General features: G+C 48.0%; 1 protein-coding gene across 1 annotated transcript; it reads left to right on the top strand.

Annotated features, from left to right (window-relative positions):
* The first annotated feature begins 724 nt into the window (after positions 1-724).
* Positions 725-7,700, top strand: LOC130708396 (spermatogenesis-associated protein 31E1-like). The gene is made up of 4 exons (XM_057548332.1): positions 725-811; positions 2,558-2,615; positions 3,199-3,259; positions 3,536-7,700. The coding sequence occupies exons 1-4, from the start codon at positions 725-727 to the stop codon at positions 7,698-7,700; spliced, it is 4,371 nt and encodes a 1,456-aa protein (XP_057404315.1).
* The last annotated feature ends 7,405 nt before the right edge of the window (positions 7,701-15,105 follow it).

Raw genomic sequence — 15,105 nt, 5'->3', positions numbered from 1 at the left:
CTCTGGGCTTATAATTCATTCAGTCTGTGTCTGTTTTAAGTAAATGAATGTCAAGTTGCTGTTTCTCCCTACAGGTGCCTGTCACTCTCTAGAGTTCCTGTTGGTTGCTTGTCCTGCAACCTCAGTTTTAGGAAGGGTTTGAAAAAAGTCATTAATTTCCAACAACACTCTTTCCAGCTCTCTACATCTCTGAAGTCAATTGTAAGATGTTGATATCTGCCTTTCCTGCCTGTCAGGAACACCTTTCCATTTATTCAGAAAAATGTTTCAGAAAAATACCTGGTAAAACAGGATCTAAGAACTCACATGAAAATAATGGATGTATAATTACAATATAATTTTTGACTCATTGGTTCTATGTGCTTTGAAGTCTTTTCATCCAGGCTGGTGACATTAAAGAAAATAAAAATGGACAGATTATTTCTTAGTTTCATTTCCATTCTCTCTCTTTGCATCACTTCCATTTGTCCCTCACTTGATGGAACCTATTACACACATGAGGACCACGACTCTTGGCTTGTTTTACACCCACCTTATCAATCATGCTTTTTTGCCTTACAGCAATATGCTCACTCCCTGCTTTGTCCACAGTGGAGAACATAGTAAATTATCTAAAACAGAAAGCTCACATTACTCCCATAAAGCACAGAAAACAAGCAGGGGGAATGTTCATGTAACACCCCCATCAAGCAGCCCTCGCAGAGAGGTATAACAGTAAATATCAATGGCGATAAAAAGTGAAGGCTTTTCAAATGGCCACACCTCCCAGGATCTTAGAAAGAAATGCAACGTGCATTTAGAACTCGAAGAGGTATAAAGGTCAAAACAGGTCAGAGAGAGTAGACCTAAAACCATCTTATAGATTTGAGCAATTACCTGAGGAAAAAACCCATTTCCTAATATACCTGACAGATGCTGAGGAAGTAGTAGGGAAATGTACCATCTTGTATGATAAAACACAATAAAAACGTGTTCTGACAGGAGACCAATGACATTTAAATTGTAAAAAGCTGTTTTCATCTTTCTCTCCAGACAACATTAATTAGAAAGAGATCCATACCTATGGCGGGTATTATCCAAATGAACTGGATAATCCGCAGACCACTTGAATTAATAAAAACAAAAACAAAAACTTTTGTTTGTTGAGGGCTCAAATTATTTGTCAAAAAACAGAAAACTTAAGTTTCTCAATTGAATATTATCACAACATTAAAGGATGATTCCAGAATCACTAAAATTGGAAAGGGAAGCAAAAAGTGTACTGTATATTAATGGCCTTCCTATTGTATCTTCAGCTTCTGCTGAAATAAGTAATGATTCAATAGGAGAGAAAGGGAATCTTTCAAAATCCCCAAGAGATCTGAGGAACCAGGAAAAATGTGATTTCCAGGTGGAATGAATAGAAAATTGACTAAGGTCTAGAAGACCCATGAGGGTGGAGGGATAGAGCTGTGGGGCGGATGGTGGGGAGGGGCCGTGGTCCAGCCTCCTCCGCTATTACTCCCTCCTCCACCCTCAAGAGCCCTTTGTGACTAGACCACAGCTCTATGATGTATGCCTAGGACATCAGTCCCCAAGTACACATCCTGTGCTCAGTTGCCTGAAGCCAGCAATGTGATTCAGATGATGGAGAATCCTCTCTTTTCTCTGAAAAGCACTTTTGATACTTGGCTGTACTCCAGTCACACTTCCTGGGCGAGTGCCACCATCCTTGGCTTTCTGTGTGGACTGGGGCTCTATTTCCTGTTAGTCTCCTACCTCCAGAATAATCTATCTTCACCACCTCCTAGGAAACATGGAAACATCACGAAGGTAAAGAACCCTTGGGCCAGACCCACAAAGCACCTGCTTCTCCCTTCTTTTCTATTATTATTTCCACTTTTCTGAATCAACTTCAGAGACTCCTGAAATGGGAAAGAATAGGACATCTACTCCTAAGAATAGGACGTCATCCCTCTAAGGGCAAGCCAGCCTGGGCAGGGGATAGAGTGAACACTAGGATTTGTATCCAGAGATCTCAGACCAGTTGTCCAGGTGTGGTAGAGGGCTCCAGGGCAAGTCTCACACACAGTGACCAGAGGTCGAGGACTGGATACAGAGTTCAATCTCAGCCAGAGGACAGGCCCATGAGCAATGGATCACCAGCTGTGAACACGTGTCTCGGATGAGGGCTGATCTGCTGGCAGTGCTGAGGCCCTGAGAGCCTCAGAGCGGGGGTTGGAGTGGCCCTGGCCTCGGGAAGCAGAGACCCACCTGCTGGAGCTCAGATGAACCCGTAGTTCAGAGAACGTGTGTGTTTCTTGAGCAGAGGAACAGTGACAAAAGAAATCCAGGGTGAATCTCACATTGAAAATCCTTCTTTATGTTCTTCACAGAGAAGGAAAACAGAAAATATTTTTATCCTCTTTAAAAATGAGTGAAAGGAAAGAAAAACCACAGAGCTCTGTTAGTTAAATGTAAAAAGTCCTATTATGTATGGACACTGAGTGTCTGATGCTTGTCTAGAGAGGGGAGAGTGAGAATTGGGTCCCAGGTCCTCGTTTTTTCTGTCTTTCAGCATCAGACGGAGTGGAGGGGGAAACACAAGGTTAAGATGAAAAACAGAGCTTTGAAAGGTAAGTTGTGCCATCCAGCCCTGTGTGGCCCGAGGGTTGGGCCCCATCTCTCCCAGCCCTGAGGGCCCACTCCACAGGCTCCGAGGAGGCCAGGGGCAGGGCCTGTGCCTCAAGAAACAGAACCCTCAGGGAGGTTCCTGGGAAGGAGAGCAGAACCCAGATACTTCCCAGAGTCCATGTGCACAATGAAGCAGTAAGGGGCCCGGAAAAGGGTGTGGCCCAGCAGGGGTGTGTGGGCTACAGTGGACCAATAGCGCCTGGATTGGGAGGTGGGACCTCCAGGTCCGACCGTGGACAAGTTGTTTAACTTTGCTCAGATTCCTCTGTGATGTGACCCCTGCCCATTGTCCCCCACAGGGAGGATGGGAGGGCAGCAAGGGGTAATGGATATGGAAGTACTTTGTAAATGATAAACCCTTTCATGAGCTTCGCCATCACTGTCAGGGATCATGTGGCCCTGGACGCTGGTGCTCGGGCTCCAATCTCCCAATGGTGTCCCCTTAAAGGGACACAGCACTTAGCCTCCTGTAAGACCCCCTAAGCCCTTGCCTTCACCACCATGACCCAGTCTGCTGTTTTCCAGTTTTCAGAGATTGCCTGGAAGAGCTGGAAGAGGTTCGGGCCCTGACTTCACTTCTACAAAGGTAAAGAATTTTCCCCTTCTCTCCTGGGTTCTTCTTCCACCCAAAGCCTATGGTGTGACACCTGGGCTGCAGGCAGCCTGGGGCTGAGCTGGGAGGGGGAGCGCTGAGGGTGGGGTACGGCCAAAGCCCTGGGGTAAGGGACAGCAGGAGCACTGTGAAGTCAGCATGGGGGCCGTGGAGGGCCGTGGGCCACAGGTGCCCACCCCTGCCTGGCCTGCCCAGCCCTCCTGGCCCTGGGCGCTCCTGGCTGCAGCTTGTGCCTCATGTCTCCTGAAGCCACCTGGGCAGGCTCCCTGACAAGGGCAGCTCTCATCAGCTCTCCTATCAAGACCCCCCTGGTGAGGTGTGCAGAGCAGCGTCTGCTGGAGCCCACCTGCCCTGCAGGGAACCTGCAGAAGAGGCTGTTCCTGCCACGTGCCCATCAGCTGCCCTGGCTCCTCTGACCCAGGGTTCTTTACCTGTGGCCTCCACCCTGTCAAAAGAACCTCAAGACCAATCCAACTTGAAGAAAATCACCCTTGGCACTGTTGCCAAGAGCTCACCTCCAGGTAACTCTTTTTTGGCATCTACCATCGCAGCCATCTTGAGTCTTGGCCTCGCATGCTATCCCATTTTGTTCCTGTCCTTCTGGTGGAAGACTACCAAGGCCTTGTTCTTCCCCACCTCATCACAGAGTGAGTCCCAGCAAGAACACCTGTCCCACCAGCCACCAGGGGCCCCGTTCCAGGAAGAGCCCACAGACAAGCAGGTAGAGACTGGTAGCCCCTCACCTGTCAACCCTGAAGTCCAGAAGCTGCTGGAGATTCTAATCACCAAGAAAGTAGAACTAAACATTCATAAGGGGAAAGAAAAGGATGGGTCATTCTTGGAACAAATGAGCTCAGACTACCACCTGAACACTTTAGGGAATGTGTGGAAATCACTGGGTGCTGAGCAGGACAACACAATCCCTCAATCTTTCTGGAACAGGAAAGACAAAACAGAGCAGCTACCCGGTCCTCGGCAGCTCTTACACTCCGAGGTCTTGAGGGACCACTTGGAACTGACATACACCCAGCTCTACTGGGGTCACCCCTCTCTGCACAGCGAGTCCCTGGTGGCTACTAGGAGCTCTACTCAACAGCAGGCACCCTTTGTTTTATTCAGTGGAGTTTCTAATGGCTTTCCAGTTTCAATTCAACCTAGAATACCTTTAGGTCCTTCCCAGGCCGCAGTCTTGCCCTGCCCGGGGGTCCCACCCCAGCCTTTCACTCAAACCTTGCCTCCGTGCCAGTCCCCACCTCTGGCTCAGATCCAGGCCCAGCCCTACCTCCCATCTTCTCTCCCATTCAGACCACCTTATTCTCCACCCCAGATGAGTACCTGTGGACTAGACTGTCCTACATTTCAGAACAAGACACCATATTTTATCCCAACTGAAACTCAATGGCTGAAATGCCCCTTGTTGCAGAAGCAACTGAAAAGTGGGAAGCCTTCATCCTCTGTGGTCAAAAGATCTCAGAAAGGCTTTAGCCAACTCAGTCTCAACCTTCCCCAAGAGAGGGGGCGCTCTCAGGCCCAAAGGTCAGTTTCTGTTCATCATGAGGACTTAATTGGCCCTGATCTCCAGAAGCAACATCTTCAAAAGAGGCTCATCAAAGATCAAACCAAGAGGGGCCTGTGCCTCAGTATCCACCTGTCTCTGTCTCTGGAATTGAGTTCCTCTCAGTGCCAAGTTTTAAGGACTTATCAGGCACAGGGCAAGCAGGGACCCTGGCAGCCCTCTGCTTTTACAGGCAAAAGGAGACTGGACCCACAGAAGATAAGGTCCAGGCGCCCTAGGAGATCCCATAGGAAGGGTCAAATGCAATTTCAACCAGGGAAGGATTTCGGCAAGGGTCTAAGGCCATGTCTGAGGAGGATCTCAAAAGCTTCCTCCAGGGCCAGGCTCCCAGGGAAGTTTCTGCAAAGAAACTCTGAAAAGGAGTCTGAAAGATACCTGATGAGGCCCTTGATGAGTGACTCTGGAAACTGTTTACCCAGTAGCCCAGAGAAGAAACATCTAGAAGAAATCTTGAAAGCCCATTTGAGCACAAAGTCGACGCAGATTAATCAAGGTTTGATCCCTGTGATTGTGCGTCAATCCTGGCTTGCTGCCAACTGTGTTTTTTCTAAGCCCCACCCTCACGAGGAAATCAGAAATCCAGCACCCTTGAAGTTTTGGAAACCCTGTGTAAACTCCTCCCGTATGCTTTCCTTCCTCAGTCCAAGCATTCGGCAGATGCTGGAAGCACATATTCTAAGGTGGCGGGTAAGGCACAGGTGGGGCCTACCCAAACAGGCCTTTGAGCCCATAAATCTCAAGCCATGTGGGGCTCAACCCTTGTCCTCTCCAAGGTCCACCTTTTCCCCCTCTGCCACCTGGCAATCTGGGGCACACTCAAAAGCCAACTTTGCTAATAAGTTCTTGGGAAAACCTCAGCCCCATCAGGGAATGAAAGTGATAACAAAAGCAACAGTTCCCACCCTGGTGAGTCCCCTCCCTGTTCCCTCACCTGAGCATACAGAAATCCAGAGGGCCCTGGGAAAGACTTCACCTGGTGACAGCTATGGGCCCTCAGAGGCCCCTCTGACTGGACAGGAGGGCAGACTGCCTTATCAGATGCCCACAGTCAACCTCATAGGCAGAAGCTGGGAGAATGGGACTGTCTTGGGGTTTCCAGCCGCTAGGAAAACCCTGTCACTACCAACAAAGTCAGTTGCCCAACATCCAAAGGAGCCATGCCTTAAAACACAGGTGGCTCAAGGCCGTGCCACTGGGGAGCTCCTTCAAGACTCTCAAACGGATGTGCTCCTTCCTGCAGACATCCTGGCTTCTCATAGGTCTCTTTCCAGTTCCCAGAGGGAACGTGCCAGTGAGGACGCGCCCGCGTTCCAGGCGGTGCCATGTGACCTCAACGCGAGTGAACGGAGCAGCCGGGGGCCGTGGGAGTTCAGAAACCCAACACGTACGGACTCATTCAAGAGCCAGAGCGAGATGGCTGCCCCAACCGAGGAGCGGAGGGGCTCTAAGAGGCTCCAACCTGGAAAGCATGAAGAAATGAGGAGCAGCCAGGGACAAGAGGAACCCAGGAAACCAAAAATTAGGGACCCGTGTAAGGGCCAGTTTTCCTCAGCTGATGAGGGGGTGGTCTGTGAGAGGCTCAAACCAGAAGAGGATGAAGAAATGAACAGCCAGAGCAAGATGTCTGCCCCAACTGAGGAGCGGAGGGACTTTAAGGGGCCCCAACCGAAAGAGCATGAAGAAATGAAGGGCCAGACGGAGGTGCTCGCATCAGCTGAGGAGTGGAGGGGTTTCACGAAGCCCCAACCAGGACAGCATGAAGAAACAAGAAGCCAGAGCGAGACGCTTGCCCCAGCTGAGGAGTGCAGGAGCGTTAGGAGACTGCAACCAGGAGAACACGAAGAAACGAGAAGCAACCAGGGACAACAGGAACCCAGGAAAGCAAAGGTTAGGGACCCGTGTAAGGGCCAGTTTGCCTCAACTGATGATGGGGAGGTCTGTGAGGGGCTCAAACCAGAAGAGGATGAAGAAATGAACAGCCAGAGCAAGATGTTTGCCCCAACTGATGAGAGGGAGGACGATTGGAGGCCCAAACCGGGAGAGTATGAAGAAAGGTCTTCAGCACTAAAGGCTTCTCAAGCAAGTGGGATGAGCCACGCTTCTCAGGTCAGGGAAAGAGGAGAGTCCCTTGGGAGCAAACACCCCCAGCTCTCGCCAGAGAAGAGAGAGCTTTCACCAGAAAGCCAAAAATGGACAAGGCACTTTCTGCAGTATCTTAGCCACAATAAAAAAGGCAAAGGAACAGAAGAATCCCTTCAAAAAGGCAAGCCTGTATCAGCCACTGCTCACCACCAGGAGCCAATCAAAGGCAAATCTGTTGTAGAGAGCAGGGCTATTGATCCTCGGGCGATTGGAACAGCTGTTGGACAGGCCCTAGTAGACAAACTGGGGCTTCACCAAGGACTCTGTGCCTCAGAGTTAAATCAGCACCCAGAACAGCTCCAGGCCCCAGCAGAGGGGCATTCCCACTACCACAGTGTTCTCTCCTCTTCAGAACAGAGAAGAGTGTTGAAAAATACAGCCTACAGTCACCAAGCCACCCCCAAGGACCACAGCTACCTTAACAACAGCAGGCATACCAGAGGCAGGGGCGACAAGTTGGCCTTCCCACCCAGGGAACTGGAGTCCCCAGTCAGACCCTGCCAGCATAGACCAAGGGTGGCAGGTGACTCAGGCCACCTGCGCCATCATCCAACATGTCCTCGAAAATGTGTTCCCTCTGGTCAACCAGAGCGTGCTTCTCATGCCTCTCCTGGTAGGAAAGCAGTGCAAGAAAAAGTGCAGTTCATAAAAAGAAAACCTGTTTCTTCTCATGTTAACACATTGTCTATGTGTTAATGGCTTCTTCCTACCACAATTTTTGTTTCCCAAAATAAATGTTTCTTCTCATGAGAGGTGGTGGCCTCTGTCTGTGCCCTGCTGGGGGGAAGGGAAGGGATCAGGGTCCACTCTTCCCAGGTGCCTGCTTTGGCTTCCAGATGGGATGGGGCCATGGAGGGAGGTTGATCCCAGCGTGGAATACCCATCCTCACCTCAATTCCCTCACTGCATTTAAGTTTCCATAATAGCAGCATTACAGAAACAAGCAACAACATTCAGGACGTGTCAAGGTGAACTAAACCTAAAGACCTCCCCCTTCTCAGGAACCGGCTCACTCCTCTCCTGCTCTCTCTCTACCCTGAACTTGTGGGACTGTAGGGGAGGGGTCTGAGGAGGCTGAAATTCCCCTCAGGCTCCAGAAAGTGTCAGAGACAAGTTCACATGTCAGAATAAGGAGGGAGCCCAGAGTCCAGACGTGGCAGAAACCTTGCCCCCATGTCTTGGTGGGGATAGATGATGCCTGCCCTGGAAGCTCCTTCTCTCCCCGATGGAGCTGGGACTGAGGTGGGCCGGGAGCGTCACCCGTCCTCTGTCCTTCTCACACTCTGGAGCAGCGGTGAGGAGGAGGACCGCGCACTCCCAGGTCTGAGGGTGTGAGGTGACGAGCATGGAGGCCGCCGAGGGCCGTCCACCCCTGCCCCGGAGGAGAGGACAGCCCTACTCACAGTGCTCACCGCCCCCTGGGGAACGAGCAGGGGTGTGACTGTGTGTGCAGTCACCTCACTGTCTGTCATGTGCCCCTAGGGTGGGATGCAGGGGAAGGAGGCAAGTGGCAGAGGCGCCCATAAATGGCGCAGTGACCAAGGAACCCCTGGCGTCCCACCACCGTGTACAGGCCCAGAGAAAAGAAGTCAGGGGCCAGTGGCTTATGGTGGCCCCAGCCCAGACTCTCCCCCTACTCCAGCTCCCAGAGCCCAGACAGAGGGAAGGCCCCTGGAGCTCCTCCACGGAGGGCCAGGCTCCCAGAGGCCGTGGAGCCCCCAAGCAGGGAAGGTTCACTTCCCCACAATGTATTTAATCAACTTTCACAGGACTGGGAGCTCACGACAGACTCGCGGTCTGTGACCTTTACCTACACGCGTGGCCCAAGGAGGCCCCCAGGGGACAAGTGGGACTTCACAGGCTCAGGGATTGTGCTGGGGTCGTAGCAAGTCTCACCTGCTGTCAGCCTTGCTCACCTCAGAGCCTGGAGGGGGAAGAGGCCAGCAGACAGGATGTGTCACCCAGCGGGCTGGAAGTGACCTGCGGAGAACGAGGGTGCCGTCAGCTTTCCTCCCCGGCCCGTCCACACGGGAAACCAGGGAGACAGGAGCAATTCCACAGAGCAACCCGGGGCTCTGTGTCACAGTCACTCCCGTGCTGCAGAGTCCTGCTCCAGGGGGGTCCCCTGATCCAGGTGACAGCTTGAATGGCCCTGCCCTACGCCTGTCAGGACCCCAACATGCGGGACCAGGACCTGCTGAGGGGGAGCGGCCACAGGCCTGCTTGTGCTGTGCTTTCTCCCTGGAGCCAGGTCTCACCTCTGGGCCCCTCCTCCGGGGCCGACACCGCACTGGGGGCACAGCCAGGGGCCCTGGGAGGGGCTGGGACCCAGAGCACAGCACAACCTCCAGAGCTCAGCAGAGGCTGGCACAGAGCGGGGCCCCTGAGCCTGACTGCTGCCGGGTCCTCTCAGGGGCACCAAGAGGTGAGTGCTGGGTTTGAGGGTGCTGGACGCCCAAGGCACCTGTCGGGAGAAGTGACACAGAGGGACACTGACAGAGCAGCAAGAAACAAGAAGCTGCAAGTCCCTTTGCCCTTCTCCTTCTGTGAGGTGCAGAAAGGCCAGCAATGGAGGGCCCCCCACTGAGTCCCCACACGGGGACCCACACTGATTCCACACGGGGACCCACATTCACCCCACACGGGGACCCACACTCACCCCACATGGGGACACACACTGATTCCACATGGGGACCCACACTGGTTCCGCACGGGGACCCGCACTCATCCCACACGGGGACCCACACTCACCCCACACGGGGACCCACACTGATTCCACATGGGGACCCACACTGGTTCCGCACGGGGACCCGCACTCACCCCACACGGGGACCCACACTGATTCCACACGGGGACCCACACTCACCCTACACGGGGACCCACACTCACCCCACACAGGGACCCACACTCACCCCACACAGGGACCTCTCAGAGATAATACATAGACTTCACAGAGACCTCTCACAGGAGCCTTACACAGAGCCCTCGCTGAGAAGAGAAATCGCAAGGGACCTGCACACAGTTCCATGCAGTCCACACACAGGCGCCCAGCGCCCCAGCGAGACCACAGAGACCCTTCAAACAGCGGCCTGACACCCACTCAAATGACACCCTGACACCCACTCACCCACTTCTGAAAAAGAAGAATTACAGATTCCCCATGAAAACCCGCAAAATCCTTTCTTTCACAGGTTTTAGTTAGCTTGAGCTCTGACTCACAGTTGAAAGAATGACAGACTTTGAAAAGAAGTAAAACTCTGCCAGCATCTAATGAGGGAAAAATCTTTGTCCAATTTTAAATATCATTCAGTCAAATGGCATCAGGGGGTCACATGCTTTGTTTTGCTGGGGACAAGTTCCTGCACTCAAAGTGACTTCTCTCCTTTGGAAACATGATGTAGAGAGGCCTACAGCAAGTGGGATCCATGGTGAAATGAACCAGCAAAGAGGCATCTAACCCCTACTTCCTAGCTGTGCAAATGGCGTGGGATTTCGCACAGAATAGCTTGTGTCAGGTTTGTGAGGTTTGCTTTATTTTTCAATGAAGTGAGCCACCTTATCAGACACACGAAGCTTATTCACAAATGTGGCAGATTTTTGGCAATATCTCTACTACATTATCTGGCATATTTGTACTTAACTGCCTAATATTAAATGATATTGTTTCTTTTACTCCTTTTAAAATACAGTAGTACAGTCAAGATGGTTGTATGGTATGCATGTCTCTAGAACGTGAAAAAATCCTAATGTTCACCTGTGATAACTTAAACTTCTGAACCATTTAGAAGAATTCATATTTTATATAATTAATAAGAAATGTGCATTTTCCAAGACTCAGGAAATTTATATTTTATTTATTTATTATAGGGCTACAAAAAGGATACATTGCTTAAAAGAATTTTGAAATCTTAGAAAATATGTCACTTAATTGGTGCTTGAAGTATATATTACCTCATATCGCTTGGGAATTGGCATTTTAACATCTGTTAAAGAAAGTATATCTTTAATCAGCATTTCTATTATAATAATAATAGAGGTCTCACTGTCTGCCTAATACTTTCCAAATTTTGCACTCAGTTGAGACCACATATTTCTCATTGGTCATAAATTCTGTTGCCCTTTACATGGTAAAAACTGGATAATGTACAGATGTCAAGTATTATGTCTGGTTAAGTCTCTCAGGTCACTCTGTGGGGTAACAGTGTCATGGTCCTTTCTCTCAAAAGATAGGAGTGAGCTGATGTGAGGGCCCTGTGTATTTTCTTTAATTAAGAAAAACAAATATTCAGGCTGTAAAATATTTTACAAAATCATAGCTATTAATTTTTTGAAATGTGCTCCCTTTGTGACATTTTCTTATGTTACTGAATCACAGAACTTGGGAAAGTAGCCACAGATGTCCTCTAATAGCCAATCAATAGTATTTACTAACTAGACTAGCTCGTTGTTTTCCTATAGATACCCACAACTACAACATCTCACATTCATGAAAATGACACTCTCTTCTTGGAAGTTTAAGCCAATATTTCTAAACCATGTGTTTGAGATAAAACTAAATTCTAGTAAGAGGCATTATAAAATAATGTAATTCCCAACAACATATATGAGGATTTAGGAAATACTGGCATCTTTCATAGGAAAACACAGTTGCCTCATCTCATCCTGATAACAAGAAATTTGAGTGACACAGCTCTTCGGTCTAAGCATTTGTGTGTGTGTGTGCGCTTCAGCTGGTCCTCTGGATGGGATGCATTAACATTCTTTTTTTAAGATTTGTGGGCTAGAATAATTTTACATAAGGGATGCATAGGATATGCGGTTTATAAATTAGGCTCTGTGGCCATTCTCATCCCTCATGGAATGGAACATGAGGGTAAACAGAACAACCGGCACAAACAGTTTCTGGAAAAACCATTACATTTCCTTGAACTTTCCCAGTAGAAGAAAAAAGGTGGGGACTTCAGGTAGGCAGCTGAGATACATTTGCCCCACAAATAAGTACATAAATTTTAGTCTATTAAAACTGGAAGGACTCCCCCAAAGCTATCTGATGAAAGGATTTGCAAAGAGTAGATCAAGAAGGACAGGCAGGTCTAGGGTCTGCTGGCCATGGCCAGGATACCACCTAAAAGATTTGTCCATAATTGAAGGAGGAACTACAACTTGGCCAAAGTGATGGGTGCTGCTCCTTCCCTCTATTTACTCCTAGATGACCCTGCCTTTCACCACCCTACACCCTAGAGCCCTCCTTCATTGTCTGTCTGGGGACTTACTGCGGACTTTCGATGAAGGAGATTAGGTGAGGAAGAAGAAGAGGAGAAGGAGGAGAGCAGGAGTGGGGAGGGAACAGGAGAAGGAGGATGATGAAGGTAAGTCATTACCAAAAAATGACTGTGGCCTCTTCTGTAGTCTGGTCACCTAATGAACAAATGGGGACCCTGAGACAGAGAGGGATTCCCCAAACCATACAGATATTCGCTTTCCACAACTGACGCAGACCAAATGCTTCCTCTGCTACATCATATAACCTGTGTGAAAGAATCCTTTTCATAGATCATCCAGATGATAAACCTAGTGTAAATTATTTCCACCACCACGAGGTTATGGCACGTATTACTGTTTTAGCAAAAAAAAAAAAAAAAAAAAAAATCGTTTTGCCACTTAAAGTATTTAAGAGTATACTACCCTTCTTTGATAACAGTCTGTTATTTTTCATCATAGCATGGCTTAAAAGGAAAAGAATAACAAGAGAAAGAAACTTCCAGGAAAAACAATGCAATGTAGTGTGATCCACATCCACCTCTCTGGATAGAACTCCATCATGAAAAACATCAACTCTCTGAATCTTGAATCCACCTGCAATTCAAGGTCATCCATGCAGATTTCGAGAGTTGAAGGCAAAAGTACACAAAATCCAGTTCCTGGAAATACCATCCCTGCTTTGCCCCCATGTCCCCACACACCCCCTCACCTGAGCGGCATGGAGTTTCACTAAGAGACTTCTTGATGGGGAAGCCCGCCAGTCAGAGTGGACAAGACAGTATGCTAGAATGCAGGAAGAAAATGTTAGAACTTCCATTTGCATTCCTCCTCATCTCATTCTTTTAAAATTCCTATATCTGTATAATCTTTGTCTTGCATATAAATTACGGAACCATAGTACATGCATTTAATTTGCAAATGCATAAATCTACACACTGGATCTTCATGCTCAGAAAACTTTTTACTGAGTAGGAGAAGGATAGAAATGTTGGAGAACACTGACATGAACCAGATTCCTGGCCTTTTCTAAGGAATCAAACCAGAATCCAAAACAGCCATGGGCTCTGGGCTCTGTCAGGCAAAGCACATGTGTGTGGCCTGTCCAGGGAGAAGGAGAACCATGAAGAAACTCTAGAATATCTGTTTCACCAAACTCTGAAACTCAGAGGGACCCCGTCAGCCCTGAGTTTCACCTTGTAGGCAGAGGGCAGGTAACACACGTAAGTGGACCATTCTCCCCCCACTTGCCTGCAAACACCATGCAGCTGTGGATTGGTAGGGACCCCAAGTCTGTAGTAAGAGCACAGATCCAGTTAGAATACAGTGCAGGAACTTCCGGACCTTCCAGCAGCATCAGAGCTGCAGGGGGAATGTGTGAGGGTGTAGAAGCAAGGGGGACCTCAGGCAGCATCTAGCAGAGATTGGTGAACAGCAGCACACACCATACCCAGGAGAATGGCTTTTAGTTAAGAATGCAGTGGTTTGCATTTACATTAGATTGTTGAAAGCATCCTGTTGCTTTCGAGGCAAAATTCTGAAGGCAGTAGTTTTATTTACTAATTTAAAAAACAGGTTTTACATATAGAAAATCCACTGGAAGGTGTTTTGGATCAGGTAAACAGTTCTGAAGAAAGAAAAGAAAAATGGACTCATTAAGTCAAATTTATGGATATAGTGACTTGACTAGTAAGCAGGAGAGTAAAAATATTAGACAAAATTAAACATCAGATCAATATACCTAGGGTGCACAACCACTGATCACACTCACAAGCTGGCATATTGAGAAAGGGTCTCAGCTATTAGGCCAAGCAACTGCTGTGATCCAGCTTAAGCACAGGCAGATCGGATACACTTTCTCCCAATTCAGGGGTTTTAAGCTAAGATGAGGGGAGTTTAGTCAATAATGAAGTTTTAGTGAAAGCAACATCTGTAGTTGTCAGCACTTGCCATTGGAAGATAATGTGTGAACAGCAAGTTGAGAAAGAGAAGTATTTCAGTTTTGATGCCAAAACCAATCACTTGAACACATGACTAGATGTAGAAAATGGACTTAAGAGTCTATACTGGTCGATCCACTGCACACTGTCTACATTACCCAGTAATCTTCAGTAGTTGTCAATATTTCACACACTCTGATCTCTAACACAGCGGGAAGGTCAGATATACTTGTCAAGGTCAAGCTGGATGTCAGTGAAGCACTCAGTGAAAGTGTGAAAATCTTGCAACTTGCTCTCAGATAGATGACCATCAAATGAAACATTTCATGATATGATATATAATAAATGATATATAATATGACATGACATGATTAATGTATCAATACACAAAGGAATGGTAAAAAATACTGATTGATATGATATGATATGACATATAATACAAAATATATGATATGATATGACATGATTGATTTATCAATACAAAAAGGAATGGTAAAAAAAATACTATACATTACAAACTTGAAAAAAGTGTTGCCTGATAATCTCTGGAGACATACTCTATTTTTAATTTCATCCCACATGGCTTCATGGGCTATCATGTCTACACTCTTTTTATTAGGGTAACATTTTTGCTTTTACTCAGTATATGGATAATTTAGCAGTGGTTAAATTCTTTTTTATTAAAACACTTTGTATTCAAATTATGAGCAGACTTTATATACAGTTTATTTGTGCATGTGGATGTCTTCTTTGTTTTATGTCATCCCACTCTGATATCATTTCACCAGTTTCCTACTGAATAGAGTTGGGGAGGTGTACTGATAAGAGATTTAAATCCTAAGCAAAGGGAATCAACGTGCCCAGGCTGAGAAAGTATTTAAGGGAAGATGGATGAACTGAAA

This window comes from Balaenoptera acutorostrata, chromosome 6 (assembly GCF_949987535.1).
Source record: "Balaenoptera acutorostrata chromosome 6, mBalAcu1.1, whole genome shotgun sequence".
Lineage (NCBI taxonomy): Eukaryota > Metazoa > Chordata > Mammalia > Artiodactyla > Balaenopteridae > Balaenoptera > Balaenoptera acutorostrata.
Note: the sequence above shows the minus strand (reverse complement) of the source record. Positions and strands in the feature narration are given on the sequence as shown.

Excerpts from the sequence above, each read along its gene's own strand:
- LOC130708396 (XM_057548332.1), top strand. The coding sequence starts at position 725 with ATGGCGATAAAAAGTGAAGGCTTTTCAAATGGCCACACCTCCCAGGAT. Across the intron at positions 812-2,557 it reads TGCATTTAGAACTCGAAGAG|CATCAGACGGAGTGGAGGGG; the intron begins GTATAAAGGTCA and ends TCTGTCTTTCAG. Across the intron at positions 3,260-3,535 it reads CTGACTTCACTTCTACAAAG|CCACCTGGGCAGGCTCCCTG; the intron begins GTAAAGAATTTT and ends TGTCTCCTGAAG.